Source organism: Cebus imitator, unplaced genomic scaffold (genome assembly GCF_001604975.1).
Source record: "Cebus imitator isolate Cc_AM_T3 unplaced genomic scaffold, Cebus_imitator-1.0 Scaffold223, whole genome shotgun sequence".
Lineage (NCBI taxonomy): Eukaryota > Metazoa > Chordata > Mammalia > Primates > Cebidae > Cebus > Cebus imitator.
Window position 1 is genome coordinate 461,124 of NW_016107538.1, and position 20,359 is coordinate 481,482.

Consider the following 20,359-nt stretch of genomic DNA (forward strand, 5'->3'; position numbering starts at 1 on the left):
GACGGGGTTTCACCATGTTGACCAGGATGGTCTCGATCTCTTGACCTCGTGATCCACCCGCCTCGGCCTCCCAAAGTGCTGGGATTACAGGCTTGAGCCACCGCGCCCGGCCATTTTTTATTTTTTTTAAAAAGACGTAGTTTCGTCCTTGTCGCCCAGGCTGGAGTGTAGTGGCAGGTTCTCAGCTCACTGAAACCTCCGCTTCCCAGGTTCAAGTGACTCTCCAACCTCAGCCTCCTGAGTAGCTGAGATTATAGCTGCATGCCACCATGCCCAGCTAATTTTTGTATTTTTAGTAGAGATGGGGTTCGAACTCCTGACCTCAGGTGATCCACCCACCTCAAAGTGCTGGGATTACAGGCGTGAAACACCAGGCCCGGCCTCCGAAATCATTCTCCACTGTTACTCTAGTCCTGCTTTCTCACATTCTATACCCTCACCGACAATGCCCCTTTCCGCCCGAATTGCCCCCATCCTGACGGCCCATGACCCTGGTGCAGACAGCTGCAGCCGCCGCCTCGGCCCGCTGTAGGCTTGGCGGGCGCCCCGCTCCGGCTGACCGTGACCCCGTCCCCACAGAGAACGGCGAGTGGGCCATCGACTTCTGCCCGGGGGTGATCCACCGCCACGACATTGGTGCCACTGACGGCCCAGGGGAGACTAACGTCATCTACTCACTTATCATCCGACGGAAGCCGCTCTTCTACGTCATTAACATCATCGTGCCCTGCGTGCTCATCTCGGGCCTGGTGCTGCTCGCCTACTTCCTGCCTGCGCAGGGTAAGCAGTGGCCCCGAACCCACACCCAAACCGGGCTAGCTCCCGGAGGTGGGGCCTGCTCTCACCGGTGATCCCTCCAGCCGGCGGCCAGAAATGCACGGTTTCCATCAACGTCCTGCTCGCCCAGACCGTCTTCTTGTTCCTCATTGCCCAGAAAATCCCAGAGACTTCTCTGAGCGTGCCGCTGCTGGGCAGGTGAGGGCTAAGCGGGTCTGGGTGGTGCCCCTAGCAGGGGCGTGGCCAGTCTGACGGGCGGGGCCAAGGGCTGGCTTGGGCGTGGCCAGTCTGAAGGGCGGGGCCAAGGACCGGCTGGGTGGGGCGTGGCAAAACCCTGAGACCCCGGGAGAAGCTCTGGCTGTCTCGCCCCCTCCTGAGCTTTATTTTGACGTGGCATGGGGCCGGGACCGGGATGGATTCTCTGGTCCGCCGTCCTCCGCACTGCTGCTGGACATCACCTGGAGGTCTCCTGAGTATCTCTGTAGGGAGATGGTCCGGCTCAGTACCTTCCCAGCCCCACCGCCTCTGACCCCCAACTCACCCGGCATCCCGAGCTCACCGGTTCTCTGGGGATTCCGAGGCCCAGCTGCTGTTGCCACTGCCGCAGGAATGAGGCAGACCCCTCCAGACCCCGTCCACATAGGCATAGCCATGCTCCCTGGACGAGGAGCCGTGTGCCGGTGCCCACTGCAGCCCCAGCTTTCCGAGCCCCCTGCCCAGCGGCCTGGGCTACTTGGGCCAGCGCTGCACTCGGATCCCCGATGTCTAGGGCTGGGCCCGCGCTGCTGTCGCCGCCTTCTAGTCGCCGTGCCTCCTGCTGCAGCCACAGGGCTGAGATCTGCATTGGGGGCCCAAGGGTTAGGGGGAAGGTAGAGGTCCTTGCTGCAGCTGCCCGATCGCTGTGTATCCTCAGCCCCCCGGACCCCACCTCTAACAAGGTGGCGCCGAAGCTGACGAGGCTGGCCGCGGCTTCTCTTAACACCAGCCCCAGTGTGGGCTTTGGGGCAGGTGACATCTCCTGCACCTTTGGCTCCCGTGGCTCCAGGGACTTCAGCGCTCTGAACCTCTGCTCCAGATACTCATGGGCTGCGGCCACGGAGAGTTCCAGGGAAGACAGAAGCGGGGGCTGGAGGGCCACCTGGAGGAGGAGCAGGGCAGTAGTCACGGGGGCGCGCGGGAGAACTACCCATTGGGTCTCGAGGTGCCGCCCTCGGTGGGCGTAGCCTTACCTCGGTGGAGCTGTGGAAGTGGTAGACCCACATGAGGGTGTCCAGGGAGCTGGGGGTCCCCTTCATGGCCGCCACAGGTGGTAGGAAGGGAGAAGGGCTGGGCGATGCGTCTGTAGTTGCTGAGGGGGCGCAACTGGAGGGCGTAACCACGTGTTTGTGAGGTCAGAGGCGTGTTTGTGAGGTCAGAGGGTGCGCGGCACCTTCCGTAGCTGGGAGGGGGAGCGGTGACCTCACTCATTCCGGTCTCCTCAGGTTCCTTATTTTCGTCATGGTTGTCGCCACACTCATTGTCATGAATTGCGTCATCGTGCTCAACGTGTCCCTGCGGACGCCCACCACCCACAGCATGTCCGTGCGTCTGCGCCACGTAAGCGTGGGGGTGGGGTATGGCCTGGGGTGGGGGCGGGCTTAGCCCTAGCCCTAGCCCTAGCCCTAGCCCTAGCCCTAGCCCTGCCCACCGCGACCCGCCTCCCGCTCCCCGCTCCCCGCTCCCCGCTCCCCCTCAGGTTCTACTGGAGCTGCTGCCGCACCTGCTGGGGTCCCCGCCGCCGCCCTCCGAGGCCCCCCTGGCCGCCTCGCCCCCAAGGCGGGCATCGTCGGTTGGCTTATTGCTCAGGGCGGAGGAGCTGATACTAAAAAAGCCGCGGAGTGAGCTTGTGTTTGAGGGACAGAGGCACCGCCACGGGACCTGGACAGGTGAGCACAGTGGCCTGGCGGGCCGCCTGCCGCAGAGGAGGCTCCTAACGGCCCACCTTGGTGTTTTCCCTGCTAGCTGCCTTCTGCCAGAGCCTGGGCGCTGCCGCCCCTGAGGTCCGCTGCTGTGTGGATACCGTGAACTTTGTGGCTGAGAGCACGAGAGACCAAGAGGCCACCAGTGAGGTGGGACGGGAGCCAGAGGCCGGTGGTGTGAGGCAGATCTCCCGTGCCCCTGGGTCCTGCAGCTCCCTCTTTACTGTGCTGACCCTTCCCCAGGAAGTGTCCGACTGGGTGCGCATGGGGAATGCCCTTGACAACATCTGCTTCTGGGCCGCTCTGGTGCTCTTCAGCGTGGGCTCCAGCCTCATCTTCCTCGGAGCCTACTTCAACCAAGTGCCTGATCTTCCCTTCCCGCCGTGTATCCAGCCTTAATGCACACTGACTTCAACTTCCTAACCAACTCTAGCAGGAAATGGATTTTGAAAAAATCAATTTCAAAATCACCACAGCCTTATGATCCCTCTGCTGGAGCGCATGGGAACCAAACACCCTCAGTGCTGGTGGCCCTCAGGCTCACAGGTTTAGGGGTGAGGCTGCCCTGGCCCTCTGGCAGTCAGTCATTTTTTCTAGGTTTTCTTGGCCCAGCACTGCTCATGCTACCCTGTTGAGCCTCACTAATGGCAGATCTCGGCCCACCTTCTCCCTTTGTTCCCCACCCTGGAGGCTCTCTCTGCCTAGTATCCAGGACGGTGAGAGAAGGCAAAAAATGGGGCCTGAATGGTGGGAGCTGGTTGAATTGTCTTTATTAACAAACAGGATATCCAAGGCCACTACATTGAGGAGGGGTGAGGGGAGGGAGGGAGGAGGGTTACTTGCTGCTCACACTATATACAGATGCAAGCAAGGGGCATAGAGAGTGAGGGCTCCCTGCTCCCTCCCTCCACCAGGGAAGGGCATGGGCTAGAAGAGATGAGGGTTAGGAGGGGGGAACGTTTTGGCTGGCGGGGGTCCCCCCTCCTTTCCTTGGAGTCTGGGGGAGGGGAATCATTAAAGTGCTTTCAGAAAATGAAGAAATGGTCCCTGCCCCTGGAGTGGCTGGTGACCCCCCCAAAAATCTAGGGCCCAGTGACCCCCCCAGGGTCTGGTACATTCAAGGGGGGAGCCGGCTCCCCTGACGTGCAAATAAAGGAGTCTAGGACCCTGCCCAGTCAGCAGCAGTGGGGTAAGGGGTTCAAGCCCCAAGCACTCTCCTCTTAAATGGAGAAAAGGGGGGAGGGGCCAGGCCCACTCAATTCCTGGTAAGGGGTGGCTGTGTCCCTCCCCAGAAGATGGGGACAGGCACAGTTCTGGGAAGAGGACATGTTGGGGAAGGGGATGGTCACGTGATCACAAAGCATCAGGGATCAGAGGTCACGTTCCCAGCAGGCTCCAGTGAATCAAACCAGTAAAAGCAAAAGCCCAGGGAGAGGAAAGAGGAGCGGCCCAGGAAGCCTGGCTGCAGGGAGAGCTGGGTCCAGTGTTGGGCAGCCCCAGCCTAGGGTCCCGTCACCAGTTCATGATGCAGTTACGGTTCAGAGTCATGAAGTAAACTTGGCTGCTGCCCCCAGAGCGGACTGAGGCAAAAAACACCTAGTGGGGGCAGGAGGAGAAGTCACTAAGTGTTAGGGGTCTCAACTGGGAGAGGGGAAGAAAGTGGGGGCAGAAGACATAAGAGGGAGAGAGGCTTCGGATAAGAGTGCCCTCTCGTGGAGGAACGGGCCAGATGTTATGGGACAGGATGCAATACCCACCCCCTGGGTGGCAGCTGTAAAGTCCTCGGGAGCTGCAGAGAGCGTGGGGCTGTGGGAGGGAGTGATTGCTCTCCTCCAAGCTCCCAGAGAGGTCTGCTTACAGGAAGATACCACCACCATCCTCTCCCCCAGAACTCTGCTCAGGGGCCGAAGGGCTTTCAGAGGGAAAGGGCCTCTCACCTTGTCATTCCGTTCACACAGGAACTTGAGCCTCTGGGCTCGTTTGTGCATGAAGACCCCGTCCAGGTGGCCTGTCTCCACAGAGCGGATCTCAATGGCTTTCTCACCCCAGCCCATTATCTGGTTGGAGCAGATGTAGGCTGTGGGGAACACATGTGAGGGGTTGAGCAGGGACCACTCCAGGGGCATGTGGCTCGGGGGCAGGGCTCACTCACCCACAGAGGTGGGCATCTCTCCCCACTGCAGCACCACATCCTTGATGATCCGCCCGTACGTGTTGACGTAGACACCCTCGTCCTCATAGCACAGCAGCATCTCCATGCCGTCGGTGTTGGGGAGGAAGATGATGGCATGGGGTGTGATCTGGCTCTGGATCTGGGGAGGAGGAGGCAGGCTGGAGTCTCACGGCTGGCGTCCAGACTGGGCCATCCCATTCCCTAGCAGCACCGCCAAGCTCACATGCACAGGGATGTAGATGTCATAGCTGTTCCCCGAGTCGACATCCACGGCATGGAAGCCAGCACTGGAGCCGTAGATGACCTTGAGCCGCTGCCCCTCCTCCACTGTCAGGTCGACCAGCAGAGGGCGGTGAGGGAGGTCGGCAAAGGACTGCGGGCAATCGGAGGAGAGGAGGGCTCAGGGGCAGAGGGAGAGGCACTGGGACTAGGGATGGGGTTGGGGGCTGAGGCTGGGATTACCTTGAAGGCCATGAATTTGTGGTAGGGTTTAGGGGCCCAGGCATACACCTCCACGGAGCTCTTGAGGGCAATGACTAGGAACTTAATCCGCTCATATTTCACTGGGGGCAGAAGAAAAAGAGTTGCTGAGACTTCCCTTCTTGGGCCTGGGGCCCCTCCCTGTGTCTGTCACTAGACTGTCCCACCCAGGCCCCAAGTCCCTGGCTGCCAGGTTTTGATCCAGGCCCATTTCTCTATCTTCATGACGTGTTTGCTGGCCACTCTGTTGTGGCATCCTCACCAACACGGTAGTGGCCACAGCCCTCCATGTCCCCCACAGTGGTCCAGCCCTGCTTCTTCTCCACTTCTGGGTCGTTGTGTAGAATCTTGTTCCGGAGCCAGGACAGGTAATACACCCGCAGTTTGTTCCTTTTCCCTGAGAGACGGACGGACATACACACATCCCCATTCTCAGCCGAGGACCAGCTGCCACTGCCCTGCCCTCCTCTGTCTGCATACCACAAGGGGTGAGAAAGTGTGGCCCCACCTTCCAGCACCTGGACCAAGGCTGCCCTCCTCCCAGGCAGAAGGAGGTGACAGCGCCAAGGAGCTGAGCCCCTCCTCCCTCCCCCACTGGCCAGCCCTGTACCTGAGATGGTGATGAGCAGGTTGAGCCCCTCCAGCACATCCATTTGCTGGAAGCGTCGCCGCCCAATGAGTCCGTACACCTTGCCCTGTCCACTTCGGTCCAGCAACATCAGCCCATTCTCCGTGCCCACCAGCAGGTTGACCCCTGCGATAGGAGCCCTTGGCAGGTCAGAGGCTCAGCCAGGCCCTCATCTAACCAGGAGCATGGAAACCACGCCAGACCCCTCTTAGCTACCCTTGGCCTGGCTTACCCCAAAGGGCTGCACAGAGAATCTCAGAGTTGAATCGCTTCTTGTACTTCCGGATCTCAGGGGTTTCACTGTGGGCCCGGGTGTTGGTGGGATTCACGTTGACCACAGAACCCTTCCTCACGTCGTACTGCAGCTGGTCAAGCCGAGTGCCCTCTCCACCCACTAGGGCTGCCAGAAGGAGGAGGCGGAAGAAGCTGCAGCTTCTCATCCCAGCTCTTTTTCCCTCCATCCCCTCTATCAGGTCTTGGCATCTCATCATATGCAGAAAGGAGAGACATGGGAGGATGGGGAGGGGCATAGGAGGGGGGATAGGGCACGGGTCTTGCAGTCAGAAGCCCTGTCTCAGGTCCCAGTTCTATCCCTCATTAGCTTTGAGCCTTTGCCCAGGTCCCTTGGCTATTCTAGGCATTTCCTCTCCTGTGGAGGGGTCACAAAAGCCTTTCCTTGCCTCTGTGCCTGGGCAGGAGTTAGGGCTCAAGGGAGAGGTCCTGTGCCTATGCTTTATAAGGCTGCGTCTCAAGACCACCTCTGCTCCCCGCAGGTTGCCCCTGGACCCCATCCTTACCTGTGACGGGGATGGTGTCCCCACTGCCTCCAGGCTGGTAGATCCCAAGATCCACAAACATTGTGAAGGAGCTCTTGCCAGGGGCCTTTACCAGCCCACGAGACTGGTACTGTCGTGGGGGGGGGGCAGCAGTCAGGCAAACAAGTGCAAGTCCAGCTTTGGCCTTGCCCCTGCTGCTGTTACCAGGCCCCAGCTCCCCAACTGGCACCCCCACTGGTCAGTTCCCAGTGCTCCACCCCATCCTCCCCTGAGACCCAGATCTCCTACCCACCACCAGGGGTCTTCTCTCCGACGGACCTGCCACCTGCCCACTTACGTCACTGCTCCCATCCTTCGAGGGGGGGCTTTGGCCTTTGCTGTTCTCGGTTGGGGAGTGGCTGGGCTGGACCACATCAGGCAGGTTTGTGTACCCGTTGCTGTCAGCATGCAGCAGGCTCCGCTCCTCTTCAGGGGTCTATGGGACAGAGAGCAGGGTCGGCACGGGGCTGAGGATGACACACAGGTACAGGGCAGGGGAGTGGAGGCTCACTCACACGCTGGACCACCATGGTGCCGCCCCCGTATGGGGGCTGGGTCCCGGTGATCTCCTCGACATCGTGGACCACCATGGTGCTGATGCTGTCTGTATCCCCATCGCTGCTGTGAAAAAAGAAGGTGGGGCTCCTCTAGGTCCTGCCCACCATGGAAGTACCAAAGGCAGCAGATGGCAGCCAGAGCCCAGGCTTTTTCTCTGTTCAAAACAGCCTGCTCCACTGTGAGGTGCTTCCGTGCAGGGCACGCAGGGCAGGCTAGCACAGGACAGATAGGCACCTGAAGAGGCCACCCCATAACACACATGACAGTGGAAGAGAGAAGGAACATGCACCCTCAGCTCACTCTCTAGAGAAGGGAGCCACTCTCCCTCAGACGGGCCTCAAAGCCCTACCTCTTCCCCCACTACTTCCTGCCCTCCATGTGACTTGGAGCAGGAGGGCCCCACCCTTGATGCCGTACCGGCCCCCAGGGGTGTCTCTGCTCCCCTCTGATGGCTCGCCTTCGCCCTCCTCCTCATCCTCCTCGCTGCTCTCCACCTCCTCGCTGGATGATGAGTAGTCCATGGCTTTCTTGGGAGGCCGAGGGGCCTCGTCCAGGGTCCGTTCTTTCAGCAACACGAAGTCCTGCAGGAAGGAGCCACGTGAGGGGCAGGGAGGTGGTGGGCCTGGGTGGAGGTAGACAAAGGGTGCTAGGAGGCCCTTGCAGGGCCATAGGAGGGGCTCCCACAAGCAGGCCCATCTCACTAACCTCACCAATCGCTCGCTTATAGCTCTGAGAGGGGCCACAAGGGAAGAAGGGCAGCCAGGAGAAAGGTTAGGAGAGAGGTTAGAAAATGTTAGTACCGTGAGAAGCATCAGGCCCTCCATCCCCACAGCCCTTCTCAGTAGGTCAGTGGAGACCCCACCCCTGATGCCATCCTGCTGCTAAGCCCCAAAGCGGGATGAGGCAGGCCATGCCTGCACCAGGTGACTCACTGCGGGCCGGCCTGGCCGAGAGCGGTGGTCATCAGGCTTGGCTTTATTCCCAGGGGAGAGCACTGGGGAGCTGTCCAGTTTGGAGGAGACTGGACACAGCAGGATGGAAGAAGAAAGGTCATGAATACCTGGACAAGGGATGGCCTCAAGCCCACACCTGGGCTGACCCCTCGGCCCTGAGCCCCAGAACTCAGCCCCAAGTTCCATACCCACCCAGGTCCTCCCTGTCCCTGTGGGTGTCCCAGTCCAAAGCCACTGCAGGCAGGGTCCATCCTGATAAGACTCCAGGCCCAGAGCAGGCTGCCTGGGCCTGGCTAACGTACCTCCCACACGGTTCCGCTCCAGTGAGCCAGCCTGGGGGAGGTGCCCGTGAGAGGCTGGGAGAACGCTGTCTGAGCGTTCCCAGCCAGGGTCGCTCCTCCTGAGGTCAGGGTTACTGTTGGGGGAGCAGAGTCAGGGTCAGGGAGGCAGGGTGCTCCCCTCTTTGGGGTGCTGAGCTGCACTGCAGAGGGAGCCATCACCAGGGTAGCAGGTGGCAGAAGTGAGAGGTGGGAGTGAGTCGGGGGACAACTCCATTACCTAGAGGCGTTGGGCGGGCCAGGGGGCTGAGCAGGGGGCCCTGGAGGCTTGGGGGTGCCCCGCTCTGCCCGCCTTTGCAGATAGATTTGCCAGGCGGAGTTGCTGCGAGGTCTGTGAAGGGAGCACAGGGGCGACGAGGGGGCGGGGGGGGGGCTGAGGTGATGGGGCTAGGGCTTGCCCACCCCTAGGCAGTTAGGCCGGTAAAGTCCCTGTGCCCTCTACTCCCTAGGCTGCCCTCAGACCTCACCCAGGCGCTGCCCTACCCAGGCATTACCTAGCACGGACTGCCTGGGCTGGCCGGGAGCCTCCAGCCCCACTGGTGTTAAGGGCAGTGGCGATAGATGAGGTCCTCTGAGGCACCTGTGGAGAGAAGGCCGAGTGCTGCGAGCTGGTGCTGCAACGGGCACCTCACAGACATTCAAGCCTCACCTCTGGAAGGTGTGCTTCCCCAGTCTTATGGGTGAGAAAACTGACGCTCAGGGACGCTAACGAATACATCCAAGGTGATGACGCTGGGAGATGGTGGAGCTGCAGTTCTGACTCGGACTTATCTGCTCCTTAGTGCTTCCAAAACACACTAGGTGTTTCTCCAGTCCCCCATTCCCCACGAGGATCGATGCCACACAGCCACGTGCCTCCTCTGCTGCGTGGCTGACCCCCGCAGGGTGGCGCCTGAGCGTCCTCTCCCTCCCCACCCTGCACTCCTCCTCGGTGTGGCCTACCCCACTCCCTTCCTCCTTTCATGACCAGTCCTCTGCTTTGCCCTGGTCCCACAGGGCTGTCCTTACCTTGGGTGGGGCCTCATTATCTGGGCGGACCCAGGCTGGGGGGTTCGGGCTGGGGCCAGGTCCTTCAGAGGTGGGGTCTGAATTCTGGCGGATGACAGCTCCTCGGGCACTGGGTGTGGCAGTGGGCGCGGGGATGGCAGGGTCGGGGTCATGGGAGGCTGGGAAGGCAGCCAGGTTTCGGGTGGGCTGGTCCTGCAGGGACTGGGATCGGGGTACAGGTGCTGCATATGGCTTCAGTGGGACCCGGTGTGCCACCAGGCTCTGCAGGGAGAGACCAGGGAGGGTGTGCTGACTGCTCCACGGCACGTCCCCACCTGCAAATTGGAGTCTAGGTGGGAAGGGACTTTAGTTACCCCTTCCTCCATTGAAGGACAGGAGGTTCCTAGAGCCTGAGGACAGCTATGTCAGGACAAACACAGGCAGCAAAAAGCAGGTAAGTGTCTCTGCCCACACATCCTATGCTCTGTAGTCCTGGCTCTGAGCTGAGCGGGTGTGTGTCCCTGTGCTCTGAGCACAGCTCCCTGTGTCTGTGTTAAGACGGGCGTGGAGACTCACCTTGTGTGGTCCCTCCTGGGGCTCCACCGGCCTCTGCATAGGAGGAGTCTGGGAAAGGGGTCCTGGGGGTCCCGGGGAGGCCTGGGGGATCGGGGGCTCAGGCCCTGTGCTGCTTGGCTTGCTCTTGGCCAAGGGAGAGTTCTGCTGCTTGTTCATCCTCGTTCTTTCTTCTACCTGTGATGTGAAGGGATGTTAAGCAGGCCAGCTCTTGCCTCCCTGTTCTGAAAATGTAGGGTCCCACCTGCTCTAACCACTCCTGCCCCAGGCTCTGTGCTGTGTGCTCTTTTCCCTTGCTTGGTGCCTGCTACTGTAAACAACCACTTCTTGTGGCTCTCCAGGCCTCGGGCAGTGGGACTGCAGTCTCAGGAGGCAAAAGAGGCAGTGAGTACCTCTCGGGCCCAGGCTGGTTTGTCAGCGGGATTCATGGCCCGACCATATTGGTACAGGGGCTTCCTGTCCCCGGGCAGGATCTGCTGCTGCTGTTTCTGAAGCTGCTGCTGCTGCTGCTGCTGCTGCTGCAGGGACTTGAGGTAGGCATGCTCCTGCTGCAGCTGCCTCTGCAGACGCTCTGACTGCCGCTGCTCCTCTAGCTGCTTCCTCTTGTATTCCTGGGCCCAAGGGTAGGGAGAGAGGGCTCAGGAGGGTGTGGCCCCGGGAGTTAGAGGAGGCATGCCCTCTCTTTTCTCCAACTGCCTAGAGAGGAGATGTTTTCCCTTGATGTCTTGGGTGAATCCCTTCCCTTGAAGTGTTCCCATCCCGTTCCAGCAAAGGAGCTCTGAAAAGCATCTTCCCAGAGGACGCCGAGGGACCCGTTACCAGTAGCAGGGCCTGTTCCTGGAGCAGCTGTTGCTGAAGGATCTCGAGCTGTCGCTGCTCCTCCTCTAGCCTGTGACGAATATATTCCTGGGGGGCGGGGCGTGGGGTGGGGGGCAGAGGGCAGGGAAGGAGGAAGAGGCAGAGGAGGGCAGCAGCAGCGAGTTGGAGGAAGAGGAAAGGGGGAAGGATGAGGAGGTGCAGGAAAGAGTAAGAGAGAGGTAGGGGAGGGGATGGGATGAGCCCCAAGGGGGCCATGCGGCACAGATGGGGAAGAAGAGGGCACAGGGAATGAGGGGTGATGAGGGAAGGGCCAGGGAGAGTCAGGGATGGGGTAAAGAGATGGGAATGAGGCACGGAGACAGGAGGAGGGAGGGGGCCAGGGTTGGGGTTGAAGGGTGGGAGAAAACAGAGAGAAAGAGTGAAGCTGGAAAAGATAGGAGGAATCTGGGGGTGGGGGAGAGAAGGGGAAGGGCACGGGGAGCAGGGGCGGCAGGCAGCAGGAGCGGGAGGGCAAGGATGCGAGTGCGGCGCTGTACCTGCTCGCGCTCCGCCTGCCGCCGCTCCTCCTCTCGCCGCAGAGCCTGCATGTCCTCTAGCCGCCGCTGCTCCTTCTCCTGCAGCTTCCGCTGCTCCCGCTCCCGCCGCTGTTGCTGTGGGGAGAGCGAGGTGGGCTTAAGGACCATACCGGACACCGAGGCAGCACTGCCCCTCCATGGACAAGGAGGGGAGCTCTTCTTGCTCACCAGGGTGGATGGTGAGAGAGACCGGTTGTTTCTGCAAATATAGCCATCCCTACCCAAAGGCCCACAGGGCTGGGCTTGGGAAACAGCCGGCAGCTGTGATGGGAGAGGCTGTGAGACTCATACTACCTGTGGAGTGGGCTTAGCTGGACAACACCTTCCTCTACCCACATCCCCACCAAACAACAAACAAAACCGGGAGTCAAAACAAGCCTCCCCAACACTCCTAGCCTAAAATCCACCTTTGTCTGGAAGTTCAGAGTGGGTCGTAATGATAGCCTTTGGCCACAAGAGGGCACCAGGTGCCCGTGCACTAAAAGCACAGAACCAAGGGACCCGGCCCACTCCTTGACAAGCGCGGATGCCCAGGTGGTACTTTACTTTCATTTCTGATCACAAAGCCTACCACCACCACCACCAACAAAAGCACAAGCCCTAAGGGGCCTTCACACTTCAAAGAACCTTTGCCTATTTATACAATGAAGTTGCTGGCAGGCCTTCTCCAGGTAACGCCTTTTTTTTTTTTTTTTTTTTTTTGAGACCAAGTCTCACTCTTGTCCCCTAGGCTGGAGTGTAATGGCATGATCTCAGCTCACTGCAACCTCCGCCTCCCGAGATCAAGCGATTCTCCTGCCTTAGCCTCCCAAGTAGCTGGGATTACAGGCGCCTGCCACCACAACCGGCTAATTTTTGTATTTTTAGTAGAGATGTGGTTTCACCGTGTTGGCCAGGCTGGTCTCAAACTCCTGACCTCGGGTGATCTGCCCACCTCAGCCTCCTAAAGTGCTGGGATTACAGGCGTGAGCCATCTCGCCCAGCCGTTAACACCTTATTAGATAGGAGTTTGTGTTACTCTGCTATCTGAACGCTATATTTATTTTATTTTACTTTACAGTTTTTGAGGTTTTTTTTTTTTTTGGAGACGGAGTCTCACTCTGTCTCCAGGCTAGAGTGCAGTGGCGAGATCTTGGCTCACTGAAACCTCTGCCTCCCGGGTTCAAGCGATTCTCCTGCCTCAGCCTCCTGAGCAGCTGGGACTACAGGCATGTGCCACCACGCCTGACGAATTTTTGTATTTTTAGTAGATACGGGGTTTCACTGTGTTTGCCAGAATGGTTTCAATCTCCTGACCTCATGATCTGCCCGCCTTGGCATCCCACAGGACTGGGATTACAGGGGTGAGCCACTGTGCCCGGCCTATATTTTAAAAACTGCAGAAGGCTCTTCTGTAGCAGGTTTTTTTGCAAATTATCTTTTGTTCAATAATGACAGGGCCTGCCTTGGGGATAGCAGGTGGACAGTGTGGATGCTGTGGGTTATTGCCTACTATTTAGACACATTTTTTGTTAATTCCAGCTCATCATGAACTTTGAAATTATGTAATTTTTTCAACAGAAATTCCATTCATTTAAGGCATTAAGGCATTTTAAAACCTGTTCTCCCTGAGGTCCTAATGGACCCCAGGGCCGGTCAGCAGGAGGCCATGCCAGGCCTGGGCCGGGTTTTTCTTAAAAAGCCCACCTCCTCAACACGGCGCCGCTCTTCCTTCTGCTCCTCTATGCGCCGCTGCCGTTGGTGCAGCAGGTGTTTGATGTGTGCCTCGGGGTCTCGCTGTTGCTGCTGCTGCAGCTGCTGCTGCTGTTTTAAAGCCTCTGAGTTGCTCTTATTTTCCTGCTGGAGCCGGAGAAATTCCCGACGTAGAGTCGACTCTCCAGGCACATTCATGATGGAGCTGGGCAGGGGTGGCACAAAGCAGCATTGGGGTCAGAATCCTGCTGGTTCCCCCTCTCAACCCCATGGACCTGCCTGAGTGGGTGCTTTAACTGGATCAAAGCCTCTGCCTCTGTCCAATCCCAGGTGGCCAGGAGATTTACCGTCCCCTTCTGCCCTGTCTTCAGCCCTGTCCTCTTTTACTATGACTGCTGCACCCCACTTTCACCCCTGAATTGCTCTCTTCCCAGCTCTTGCTCAGTCATTTCTTTTCTCAGCACTTGGAAATTTGGTTTCTATGAGTTTCTACCTCTCTGTTGCCCACCAGCCCCAGGCTGAGAGTCCCCAAAGCCAAGCACCACTGTAGTGCCCCCACTCAGCAATGACCCCCCTTCCCTCTCCACCTGCCAGGCCCACCTTGGCTCTCCTTCCTCTCCATGACTGTCATCTTCCTCCTCACTGCCGCTGTACTCATATTCTGTCTCCTCTGCAGGGGGAGATCACCACTGTTAACTCACCCAGTTCCGCAGACCCTGCTGTGGGCTAGGGAAACTTCAGGTGGGGATAACCACAAGGTCTGTCTGGGTGGGCAGGCATGAGGGGCCCCACCCACTTCCTTGGAGCAATGAGGGAATCAGATGTGGGCCTGGATGGGGACTGGGCCTGGGTCCCAGGGCAGCTGAGGTGTAGCAGAGCCTGTGCTTGTGCTCACACACGCATGTGCTCAGGGTGTTTTTGTAAGGATGTGAAAGGCCAGTCCTCCTTTGAAAGGCTGACTCAGATTGGGTGGGAAAGGAGGGAAAACCCCTCTGGAGTTGAAAGTTTGAGAAAGATCTCCTTGGATAGGGAGAGCTGGGGCCAAGGAGGGGAGCAGGAAGGGAAGCCAGGAGGGGGAAGGGCTGGTAGAGAGGAGCCATGCTGTAGTGTCCCCGAGGACCTGCCACCTCCAGCCTGCCCACTGACCTTTCTCACCCCGCTTCTTCCGGGATCGGTCAATGTGGTCCTTAAGCTGGATGCGGACCTGCCGCTCCGTGGGCTGGTCCCGGATGAAGGGAAATTTCAGTAGCTGCTCCGTTGGGGGACGGCTTAGGTAAGTCTTGATGAGACATGTGTCAATGAAGTCAATGAACTTCTTAGACCTGGAAACAGTAGTGGCTCACACTGGGAAGGTCCCCTCAGAAGGGATGGGTGCAGGAGGAAGAGGCGGATCACTCATCCACAAGCCACCATGAGGTGCCTCCTGTCTTCCAACATCAGTCACCGCCCTCTGCCCCCCAAAATCTCTTCTCTGGTGAAATCCAAGTCTGAGCACAGAGGGCACGAAGGTGGGGATGGCCTTGTCCAGGGACCTTCCTTCCCAGAGACCACACTCACACCTACCACTTCTTGGACTTGAGCCTGGGTGGTGGGTTCCGAGGAATGAGGAAGAGGGCTCGCATGGGGTGCATATCACACAGAGCTGGACACAGAAGAGACGCCCTCAGTCCCTTTCACTGCACTGGGAGCTACAGGACCCTTCCTCAGCAGGGTCCCATGACCCACCTCCTCCCTACAGCCATTCTCTGGGCCCTTCCTTTCTCTCCCCTCCTACTCCCGGCAGACTCAGCACTTACGGGGGGCTCCCTCTGCCATCTCGATGGCTGTGATTCCTAGAGACCAAATGTCACTCTGTAGACGGGAGAGAAGGAACAAGTGAATATTCTCGACACCTCTGCCCACAACCTCTCTTCACCCACCATGCCAGCCTCTGCAGGACCCTTCCAGGGCCACACCCCTTCCTTCAGCAGTGCCCTCCCACCCATCCCATCTCCCCACCCACACTTGCCTTGCCATAAGATGCTCCCCAGCCCCTCACTGCTAACATCGTCAGAACTTCCTTTTTCCCCAGCCTGCGCAGGCCCCATGGTCTCCACATTGCTTCCTGCCCTTGGCAGCCCCCATGCTCCCAACTTTCCACTGCATACCCTGTAATCGTAGGTGGCATCAGGGTTCTCATCACAGGCGATGACCTCTGGGGCCATCCAATAGGGAGTCCCAATGAAAGTGTTCCGTCTGCCCACAGTACGGTCCAGCTGAGCACTCACCCCAAAATCCACTGTGAAGACACAGACAGAAGGCTCAGCATGGGGAGTCACCTCTGCTCCCTTGCCTCAGGTCCCTGCATACATGCACATGACTTGCCTTAGGCAGCTGAGGTCCTGGCCCTACCCAGACATCCCAGCACCCTCCTCTATCCCACCAACGTCCTTAAGAACCTGATTCCATCTTCCTGCATCTTAGAGAAAAACCCAGGTAAAAGGATCATGGGACAGCATACCAGGCGGGAAGGGTCATTTCCCCAGAGCAACCTGCAGAGCACCTGGCTCATAATAGGTGACAGGTGAAGAGCTTCCTGAGGGATTTTCAGCAGGAGGCAGGGCATTCCAGGAGGAGATGGGGAAGGGAAGGGAGTTAGGCCTGAGCGACCAGAGGGGAAAAGGGGCCCCTCATTCTCTGTTCTGGAGGTGAAAGGGCCCCCGTCAGCCTCAGCAGGAGCCGGCGCACCTAGCTTGACCTCAGCATTCTCTGTCAGCAGCACATTCTGCCCCTTGATGTCTCGATGTATCACCTTGTGGGCATGGAGATGGGCCAGACCCTGGGACAGGAGAGCAGGGAAAATTAGCCATGGTGTTGGATGGGGTGGGAAAGAGTAAGTGGGGAGTGAGTTGAGGGGACAGGGAGCAATCAGTCTAGACAGGGCTGGGCTGAAGGAGCAGACCCTCTCCCCCAGGAGCCCAAGCAGGTGAGCTGTCCTGGAGAGCTTCCTCAGAGTGGTGGCTCCAGGTGAATTCCCTGAAGTTGCAGGTTTACAAGTAGAGAAGTGGCAGAGCTTGGAAAAGAGGAGACTGTCTCCTCCAATAGCCTGACACTTCCCAAGTTTGGGGTCCTACCTCCACATCCAACCCCCATCAGGCCCGCTGCTCCCTAAAGAGGGCAGTTATGTTCCCTCCCAATGCAGGGAGGATTTTTGCTCATGGAGAAGCTCCAGCCAGGATAGTAGAGAAGGAGAAGGAAAGGGGGGCCTTGAGCTCACCCTGAGAATCTCCCTGCAGATGTAGGCGATGCAGTCCTCCTTCAGGGCATTTCCTTTCGTGTTCTTTACCAGGTCAGTCACTGAACCAGCACCACAGAACTCCATCACCAGCTAGGATCCCAGGAAGGTACCGAAAGGAAAAGTATCAGTCAGACAAGCTACCCCCCTCACCCCCTGCTAGATTCCTGGAGAAGGACCAGAGGCCTTGGAACTAGAACAGGTATGAGCCAGAGAGCAAGGGCCACAGAAGCCTCACAAAGGCCACAAGACTTCCTGATGTCAGGAGACAGTGGAAAAAAGCTGGTTGTGGTGGCTCACGCCTGTAATCGCAGTCCTTTGGGAGGCTGAGGCAGGCAGATCACCTGAGGTCAGGAGTTCAAGACCAGCCTGGCCAACATGGAAAAACCCCATCTCTACTAAAAATATAAAAATTAGCCAGGCATAGTGGTAGGCGCCTGTAATCCCAGCTACTTGGGAGGCTGAGGCAGGAGAATCACTTAAACCCGGGAGGTGGAGGTTGCAGTGAACTGAGATTGTGCCATTGCACTCCAGCCTGGGCAACAAGAGTGAAACTCCATCTCAGAAAAAAAAAAGAACTATTGCTTTGGATCAGAGGTCAGCAAACTATGGCCAGCCCAAGGCCTGCTTTTATCAGGAAGTGAAGATTGATTTTTATTTTATTTATTTATTTTTTTGAGACATGGTCTTACTCTGTTGCCCAGGCTGCAGTGCAATGGCACAATCTCAACTCACTGCAACCTCCGCCTCCTGGGTTCAAGCAATTCTCCTGCCTCAGCCTCCCTAGTAGCTGGGATTACAGGCGCCTGCCATTGCACCTAGCTAATTTTTGTATTTTTGGTAGAGATGGGGTTTTGTCATGTTGGCCAGGCTGGACTCTAACTCCTGACCTCAGGGGATCCACCCACCTTGGCCTCCCAAAGTGCTAGGATTACAGGCTTGAGCCACCGCATCCGGCGTGGGTTTTACATTTTTAAATTGCTGCGGAAAAAAACAAAAAAGGGAATCATATTCTATTTGAGTGACCTCAGTAAAGGTGTTTGGGGGTAGAGCCAAGCTCATTCGTTTATGTACTGTCTATTACTGCTTTCATGGCACAACACAACTGAGCAGCTGTGACAGCAAATAGGACCCACAAAGCCTAAAATATTTACTATCTGGCCCTTCACAGAAAAAGTTTGCCAGTTCCTGACTTAGAAGCAAAAAAGAGGCTATGAATCAGTGATTGCCCAAGTCTGCCAGAGACAAAACGAGTGTGTTGGGTCTACCTAGACAGCTGCAAGAGGGAACTTGGGAAGACACTGAGAGAAACTCCTCCAGCACAGACAGTAACAAGGCCAGGAGATGAGGAGAGCTCTGGGTCTGTACCTCCCAGGGACAGCATCTCCCAGAGGCAGAGCCATATGGGAAGATGGTGCCAACCAGTCTTCCTGGGAATCAGCATGCTTATCCAAGTTTTCACTAAAAGCTACATCCAATGCATGGAAAAGGTTAGATGGACATGTATATTTGCATATACAATAAAAGTAATTTGCATTTACCTACCCCTTGGAAAGCAGAGCACAGTGAGAGAAGGGGAGGACCTGTGCCCAACAGGTGCAGAAGCGGGTGCCTGGCTACTAATGCCTCTAGTCTGCCACAATCTCCACCATCCACACCTGGAAGGTAGACCTACCCATTACCTTTCTCCCTTCCTTTGGGTTCATGAGTGTGTGTGTGTTCCCAAAAAGCTGAAGGGCCTTGGAGGCCAGGATCATGGCTCATGCTCATCTATACAGAGTATACAGAAGTGCTTAATAAGTGCTTGTTGTCTGAATGACTGCTGAGAGGGGAGACCTGGCGTTAGTACCAAACTCCCAACAGCCGTTGCCACACTCTCTGCTGAGCTTCATCCTCAGGGGCTGGGCTCAGTACCACAAAAGGTGAGGCTGGGGGAATCTGTCAGCACCAGTGCCCAGGCTAGGGAGGGGAGTGACTCTCAGCAATGTCCTGGGCCAGGCAGGAGGAATTTGGGGAAGGCCCAAGCAACACAGTAGGCTATGGTTTAAATGGTCACCCAGAAGGGCTGGGCACACTGTAGCATCTGGGGTGCTGGGAGGGGTCTGGGTCCTGTCATCTCTCACAAATATTTTGGTTCTGTTGCTTTCCCAGGAGCTGTGCTCAAAGGCAAGAAAACTGATAGCCTCCCCATGGTCTCTCCAGCCTTTGCCAGGATTATATTTATTTAGTAAGAGCCTATCACACAGTGTGAAATACTGGTTAGGGCAAGGGTTGGGGCAAATGCCAGGATCCATGCCACCAAAACATTCAAAGGCTGAGATGCTGCAATTCATAGGGGCTGGAGTGCAGGGCTATCTGTGAGGCATGAGGCCTCTCTGGGTCCAGGGACGGGGAGGCTGGGTAGACTGGAAGGAGGGGAGCTGGCAAGCAGAGATGCAGGGCGCTGATACTGAGTCTACTGAGTCCAAGTGAACAGCCTGGAGATAGAGAGTGTGGGGAGGGCAGGCAGGGGGACACTTCTCACCCACAGCTGGTCGTCATTTCCTGGGGGGCTCTTCTTGATGAAGGCTCCATAGTAGGTGGCAATGTTACGGTGGTGAGAGTATTTTTTCAGCATGTTGATCTCCTGTTTGATCTCTTCCTCCTCGTCCTAGGCAAATGGGAGGAGCTGAGCCTTGGGACCTCCCCCCACACTCCCTTCTTGATGGTCTGACCCTCCCACTGCCCAGCCCCACTCCCTACCTCCGTGACATCCATGACCTTGATGGCAGCCAGCTGCCCAGTCTTGACATGCCGACCCTGCAGAACAGAGGGATCTGAGTCTATGCTCAGAGAGCAACGAAGAGGGCTTGACTCTGGGAGACACAGCCACATCTTTTGACTGTTTTCCATATTACAAAGTGCCCCTCAGCCGGGTGTGGTGGCTCATGCCTGTAATCCCAGCACTTTGGAAGGCTGAGGCAGGCAGATCACTTGAGACCAGGAGTTTGAGACCAGCCTGGCCAAGATGGAGAATAGAAGAAGATTGTCTCAAAAAAAAAAAAAAGAAAAGAAAAGAAAAAGAAACAAAGTACCCCTCATTGCAGCTACACATAATGTGTATGGGCTGGTCATAGGAGTGGACAGAGGAGAGGGCTCCTGAGCCACCATGGCTAACAGAAAAACCACCTAGAATGGACTTCCAAGTTATAGGCTCAATAAAGGCGAAGGGTCTCCTCCCGTAAAAAACTCAGAACAGATGAGTGAGAAACACTTACGTTCTGTTCCAGCCTCTCTGGCTTGGATTTTTTACAGTTTGAAAGTTAGAGCAAGGAGTGAAAAATACTTCTATATCCTAATGGAGGATGGACGGAGTAGGAGAAGGCTACGGAGGGAAGGGTTGGCCTCACCCTCTTCTCCTAAGCAAGGCAAAATGCTGGGGTGTTTCCTGATTCACCAACTCTGGACAGAGGCCTCTTCCAGAATCAATTTCACCCACAAAGTCTTTTACTCTTGTCCATAGGGAAAGAACAGACAGAGCTGAGGAGCTGAGATTTTAGGGAACTCAGAGAAACAGAGGGGCCAGTTGACATGTGCTAATGTTCCCATCACCAGTCCCTTTTTTGAGCCTAGTCCAGACTTTGGCTCCAAAAAAAAAAAAAAGAAAGAAACTTCCTTTTTTCTTTTTTTCTTTTCTTTTTTTTTTTGAGACGGAGTTTCGCTCTTGTTACCCAGGCTGGAGTGCAATGGCGCGATCTCGGCTCACCGCAACCTCCGCCT

General features: G+C 57.2%; 2 protein-coding genes across 22 annotated transcripts in view; one reads left to right on the forward strand and one right to left on the reverse strand.

Annotated features, from left to right (window-relative positions):
• CHRNE (cholinergic receptor nicotinic epsilon subunit) overlaps window positions 1–3,810 on the forward strand; it is a 5,809-nt gene extending 1,999 nt beyond the window's left edge. For 2 of the 6 annotated variants that reach the window (XM_017496771.2, XM_017496774.2), the window contains 6 exons: window positions 580–780; window positions 861–975; window positions 2,259–2,373; window positions 2,513–2,702; window positions 2,779–2,885; window positions 2,979–3,810. In XM_017496771.2, coding sequence (XP_017352260.1) covers window positions 580–780; window positions 861–975; window positions 2,259–2,373; window positions 2,513–2,702; window positions 2,779–2,885; window positions 2,979–3,134 — 884 coding nt within the window. In that variant the 3' untranslated portion in view covers window positions 3,135–3,810. Of the gene's footprint in view, window positions 1–579; window positions 781–860; window positions 976–1,852; window positions 1,932–2,258; window positions 2,374–2,512; window positions 2,703–2,778 lie in introns of all 6 variants that reach the window. The other 4 variants (XM_017496770.2, XM_017496772.2, XM_017496773.2 and 1 more) reach the window with 3 other exon arrangements.
• MINK1 (misshapen like kinase 1) overlaps window positions 3,481–20,359 on the reverse strand; it is a 65,234-nt gene continuing 48,355 nt past the window's right edge. Inside the window, exons 3-34 of one of the 16 annotated variants that reach the window (XM_017496754.2) lie at window positions 19,343–19,399; window positions 19,125–19,250; window positions 16,583–16,693; window positions 16,054–16,144; window positions 15,474–15,604; window positions 15,123–15,177; window positions 14,890–14,968; window positions 14,482–14,648; window positions 13,927–13,996; window positions 13,321–13,531; window positions 11,596–11,709; window positions 11,060–11,146; window positions 10,633–10,851; window positions 10,244–10,417; window positions 9,689–9,949; window positions 9,175–9,260; window positions 8,901–9,011; window positions 8,645–8,757; window positions 8,322–8,410; window positions 8,095–8,118; window positions 7,807–7,970; window positions 7,347–7,452; window positions 7,130–7,267; window positions 6,814–6,922; window positions 6,249–6,416; window positions 5,999–6,142; window positions 5,651–5,785; window positions 5,371–5,471; window positions 5,132–5,281; window positions 4,888–5,047; window positions 4,673–4,812; window positions 3,481–4,331 (exon numbers count right to left, since the gene is read on the reverse strand). In XM_017496754.2, the coding sequence (XP_017352243.1) occupies window positions 4,248–4,331; window positions 4,673–4,812; window positions 4,888–5,047; window positions 5,132–5,281; window positions 5,371–5,471; window positions 5,651–5,785; window positions 5,999–6,142; window positions 6,249–6,416; window positions 6,814–6,922; window positions 7,130–7,267; window positions 7,347–7,452; window positions 7,807–7,970; window positions 8,095–8,118; window positions 8,322–8,410; window positions 8,645–8,757; window positions 8,901–9,011; window positions 9,175–9,260; window positions 9,689–9,949; window positions 10,244–10,417; window positions 10,633–10,851; window positions 11,060–11,146; window positions 11,596–11,709; window positions 13,321–13,531; window positions 13,927–13,996; window positions 14,482–14,648; window positions 14,890–14,968; window positions 15,123–15,177; window positions 15,474–15,604; window positions 16,054–16,144; window positions 16,583–16,693; window positions 19,125–19,250; window positions 19,343–19,399 (3,975 nt within the window). In that variant the 3' untranslated portion in view covers window positions 3,481–4,247. Of the gene's footprint in view, window positions 4,332–4,672; window positions 4,813–4,887; window positions 5,048–5,131; window positions 5,282–5,370; window positions 5,472–5,650; window positions 5,786–5,998; window positions 6,143–6,248; window positions 6,417–6,813; window positions 6,923–7,129; window positions 7,268–7,346; window positions 7,453–7,806; window positions 7,971–8,094; window positions 8,119–8,321; window positions 8,411–8,644; window positions 8,758–8,900; window positions 9,012–9,174; window positions 9,261–9,688; window positions 9,950–10,243; window positions 10,418–10,632; window positions 10,852–11,059; window positions 11,147–11,595; window positions 11,710–13,320; window positions 13,532–13,926; window positions 13,997–14,472; window positions 14,649–14,889; window positions 14,969–15,122; window positions 15,178–15,473; window positions 15,605–16,053; window positions 16,145–16,582; window positions 16,694–19,124; window positions 19,251–19,342; window positions 19,400–20,359 lie in introns of all 16 variants that reach the window. The other 15 variants (XM_017496758.2, XM_017496753.2, XM_017496752.2 and 12 more) reach the window with 15 other exon arrangements.